At 42.5% G+C, this 4,563-nt stretch overlaps 1 protein-coding gene across 1 annotated transcript; it reads right to left on the bottom strand.

The window, feature by feature from the left end:
* LOC110431300 lies at nucleotides 724-3,674 on the bottom strand. Its single transcript, XM_021450282.1, has 2 exons — nucleotides 3,001-3,674; nucleotides 724-1,224 (listed from the first exon to the last, which is right to left on the bottom strand). The coding sequence occupies exons 1-2, from the start codon at nucleotides 3,386-3,388 to the stop codon at nucleotides 1,187-1,189; spliced, it is 426 nt and encodes a 141-aa protein (XP_021305957.1). The 5' UTR covers nucleotides 3,389-3,674; the 3' UTR covers nucleotides 724-1,186.

Here is a 4,563-nt window from a genome sequence, read left to right as displayed (position 1 = left end):
GCTTATATTTCATTATCTTTATCTTATGGCTTACCTGACTGTGTGACAAGTTCCTCATTAGTAATCATGTTCTTGCAAGTTTATCTCTTGTTTATGCCTTGATAGATTTTTACCCCTATTTTCACTTTCGTTGTTCTCTTAACCAAAATATAAATAACGATACTCGGAATACTTTTCCTGGTGAAATGCTACAATAAGGTATTTTATCTGTACGCTTGCGGACAGAATAGATTATTTTCTAAAGAGCCTTCATATTCATAAATACCTTAGTACACTCTAGTGCCATGCTAGGGATGACAACCTAATATTCAAGTGGTGTTAGCAAGTGTCAACACCCTATACTACAAGAGGATGTGAACTTCATCAACAATAACACCTACTATCGTCCTCAACAAAATCAAGGATGGAATCAACAACCTCGACAAGGTAATTACAAAGATAACAACCAAGTTAATAATTTTAATAATAATTTTCCGCCTTTGAGAGAATCAGTTGCTAGTTAATCCAAATTACTAGATCAAATGACTAAGAAACTAGCATCAAATGATAAAACTTTCGAAAACATACATACTAGGATGGATACATTTGCTTCCGCTATAAAGAATCAGCATAGTTTCCATAAAATGCTAGTATCACAATTAGCTCAATTAGTTGCTGCTGTTCCTCCATTAGAAAAAGACAAGATTCCAGGTCAACCAGAAGATTTAAAAAATACTTACCTAGTTGATATTCACAATGCAATCCAATATCATATTGAGCCTGCAGTTGTACAGTAGATTGACTACTCTCTACCAGAGAAGATGAGAGACCCTGGAAGACCTGTCATTCCTATCTCTATAGGATGCCACAGCTTTCTAGAGGCTATCTGTGACTTTGGCGCAAGTGTCAACATCATACCCAAGGCAATTTATGAGAAAATATTAAATGATCCCTTGTTGTACACAAATATGCGTTTGCAGCTTGCAGATCAATCCATTTGCTACCCTGAGGGAGTACTAGAAGAAGTTGTCATTAGAGTGGGGCAATCATATGTCCTAGTTTACTTCGTGGTCATGGAGACAGGAGTGGATGAGAAGGCACCCATCATTTTGGGCAGACTATTCTTGTGCACTGTGCACAATAACAGCCATCATCTATGCGGAGTACGCCAAGATCGTCCTATCCATCAAGGATAAGAAGGAAAGATTCACATTGAAGAATCGCGTCCTGAAAGCTCCTGCAGCCCTGAAGCAATTCTACCAGTAAGGAAAGCAAGAACAACAATCAATGCCGAAGAAGAAGAATAATAGAAACAACAGAAGATGGAGGAGGACCAAGCATGCACCTGTAGAGACCTTTGCCTGTTATGAGTAGATGCTCTGATGATTATCTTTAATTATGATACTTGATGATTATGCTATCACTATTATTTATCTATATTTATCTTGTGACCTCTCCCTGTTATGAGTAGATTATAGGACTTGGGTAATATCATTTATTCATCCTATATACTTTCTTATCAATATAATAGAATATAGTTTAACACTTAGCCTTTCCAGTGGTATAAATATAAATCGACAACCTGGATACTTCTCTAGGTAAAATGCTACAACGGTATAATTATCTGTCCGCTTACAGAACCCATTTAGTTTATAATTATATTTATATATGTTATGTCATGCAGTAGAACATGTGAATCTATATTAAATTCCTAGCAATGTAATTAGGGATGACAACCTACTTCATGCTTAGGAATGTTAGAGTGGTTTGTTGCTATTTGACAAGTTAATGATATATCGTGTATTTCTGGTGTTGTTGCTAGAGATAGGATTAATCTCTATTTTTAGTGATGACGGTAGTAAATGTCAACAACACGCGTCGCACGTAGGCAAGCAATCAATCACAGTATTATGGAAACATTACCTGCCGTTTACGCACTTGCCATAATACGAGAATAATTGCTTACTAAATAGGCTAGCGCGATCTCCTCCATGCATGCAAAGGTTCCAAGTAGCAAAAGAAAGCCGCGCACCCGCAAGGGTCCTAGCAATGTAATTAGGGATGACAACCTACTTCATGCTTAGGAATGTTAGAGTGGTTTGTTGTTATTTAACGAGTTAATGATATACCGTGCATTAATGGTGTTGTTTCTAGGGATAGGGTTAATCTCTATTTTTAGTGATGACGGTAGTAAATGTCAACAACACACGTCGCACGCAGCAAATAGGCAAGCAATTAATCACAGTATTATGACAATAATTGCTTACCAAATAGGCTAGCGCAATCTCCTCTATACATGCAAAGGTTCCATGTAGCAAAAGGAAGCCACACACCCACAAGGGTCGAAGCGGGAAATCACCGCGCGCCCATTGGCCCCGCCCGGCGAGGCGAGGCAAGCGAGCGCATGTGGTTCTTCCTTTTCATCTCCCCAATTACTTCAACAAAATAGAGATAGCTCAACTTTTTAAGTTGGCCTCACTCCACTTGAAATAGCAAGATGGGACTAAAGTCCCCCACCTTTCCACATCTAGCATTGTACCTGTTGAAAATTAAAGTCTTTGCAAGACTAGCAATAGTATATGAACACAAGACTTGGGTGTGGCCAAATTAATGAAGAGGAGGAAGAAGTCTTAGCCTTTCACACCTAGCAAAATTCAGCCTCCTCTACTATAAATAGGAGGCTTCGTGCACCATTGTAACTTGAACAAGACGAAGTGAAAGATAGAAATACAGAACACTCTTCCTCCATCCCTCTCTATGCATTTGTTCTTGTGTTGTGAGTGTGATTGTGAGCAATCTAGTGATTCGATTTCTAACACGTTATCAGCACGAGTTCTACCGAGCTAAAAGGTAAATAGGTGAGAAATCATTTCACTTGATGCTCCATATTTTTGTTCATGAACAAACACACAGAGTACAAATACTATTACCTCGCCGCCATCCTGAAGATGTGCGTGCGGGCGGAGCTAACGATGTCCCGAAGACATGCGGGTCAAGAACACAAACGCAAAAAAAACTCACCGCCATTCTGAAGATGTGAGTGAGCCACTGCTGCCCCGAAGGCTAGCAGATCGGACCTACTGCCGTCCTGAAGACAGACGAAATAGCCCCGGCGTGCGCGGCCCAAGGCGCACGACCCTGGCTCGACCCGGCCAGGCGTGAGCACAGGGGAGGACCAGCCGCCGGCACGGCCCCCCTCGAAGCGCGGGCGAGCCCCTCCGTCTCTGCCCCAGCCGGACACGGCGTAGGCACGGGCGCGACCCAGCGCGACGCGGCTCGTCGCGCGAGGGCACCAGCGCGGCCGCCGTCCTGGCGCAGCTCCGGCCCGGCGTGGGCGCGACCCCGCGGCACGAGCGCGCGACCCAGAAGGCCGCTTGCCGCTGCCTGGCCGCGTGCGAGCCGCGAGCATGGGCGAGCAAGCGCTGGCCTGGTAGGCCGGCTGCAGTCCCACACGCCACTCCTTTTTCTTTCCTGCTGCCGTGTCTGGGAAGATGAGGTTGAGGAGTCATTTTCTCTCACCTCATGAGAGAAAGGATAGCCGCGTTGCTGGCTCAACTTTTCGGATAGCAGGGACGGTTGAGCCAAGGCAAGCATTGTTAAACTATTAAAAGGTACGCATGTGTCCTGTAGACCTGCTACCTGGATGCTTGCGCCTGAAGCCGCTGTGCAACTCTAAGTTGCATGTACAAATAACTAATGGCCAGTTTAATACTTTATAACATCGACCGGAAGTCGTATGTATAAATACACGGCTCGAAGTCCGTGGATCATGTGCGGCCTGAAGTCCGCCATATTCTTATTTATTATTGTTATTATTTATTTTCTGTAATTATCTATTGCATTTAAATTATACGTATTTACTTCATTTGTAGTCCTAGTCAGAAAGTAATCCAGAAGATTACATGTAAAAAATGAAAGTGTAGTCCTGAAGATTACACCTCATTGTAATCCCGAAGATTACAATCAAAGGTATTTTTATTTTGATATATGTGCACTGGACCACTTATCTAGACGGTCTGAAGTCGCTAGACAAAGGCCTGAAGCCTTGTGTCCACAAACTTTTGGGCCATATATAGAGGCTAAAAAGCCACACATATGATCCGAAGCCCGCAAACAATAAGTAGTGAACCTGCAGTTCACCATGTCATACCACTACATGACCAGAAGCCCATAAAATCGTTAAGGCCTGCAGTCCTTACATGACATGACTGTTTATCTTATTGCAAGTTTTATATTACTGTAAGTCATATTTATTTACTGCAATTTACTTTCTTACGGTCATTTGATTTTTGCATATTTATGCAAGTATTTATGAGAACCACATATGATCCTGAAGATTATATGCATGAGATATTTGGAGAAATATAGTCCTGAAGACTATATAAGAATGTGTGATCCTGAAGATTACACATGGTCGTAATCTTGAAGATTGCGCGTAACCGACATTCACTAGTCATTGGTCGGACATTGCGAAAATAGAATTCGCTAAGCTAGCTGTGAATGACAGCAACTACCTCACTTGGGGATTGACGTTGAGATGAAAACTCGACGGCTGGTGCCTCGATTACACCATTGTTCAGCCTG

Source organism: Sorghum bicolor, chromosome 10, assembly GCF_000003195.3.
Source record: "Sorghum bicolor cultivar BTx623 chromosome 10, Sorghum_bicolor_NCBIv3, whole genome shotgun sequence".
Classification (NCBI taxonomy): domain Eukaryota; kingdom Viridiplantae; phylum Streptophyta; class Magnoliopsida; order Poales; family Poaceae; genus Sorghum; species Sorghum bicolor.
This window is presented reverse-complemented; position numbering and strand designations above follow the sequence as displayed.

What these genes read in the sequence shown, in the direction of transcription:
- LOC110431300 (XM_021450282.1), bottom strand. Translation starts at nt 3,388, where the DNA reads ATGCTCGCGGCTCGCACGCGGCCAGGCAGCGGCAAGCGGCCTTCTGGG. An exon ending in CTCACATCTTCAGAATGGCG is followed by an intron (nt 1,225 to 3,000) that starts GTGAGTTTTTTT and finishes GAATTGCTTCAG; the next exon opens with GGCTGCAGGAGCTTTCAGGA.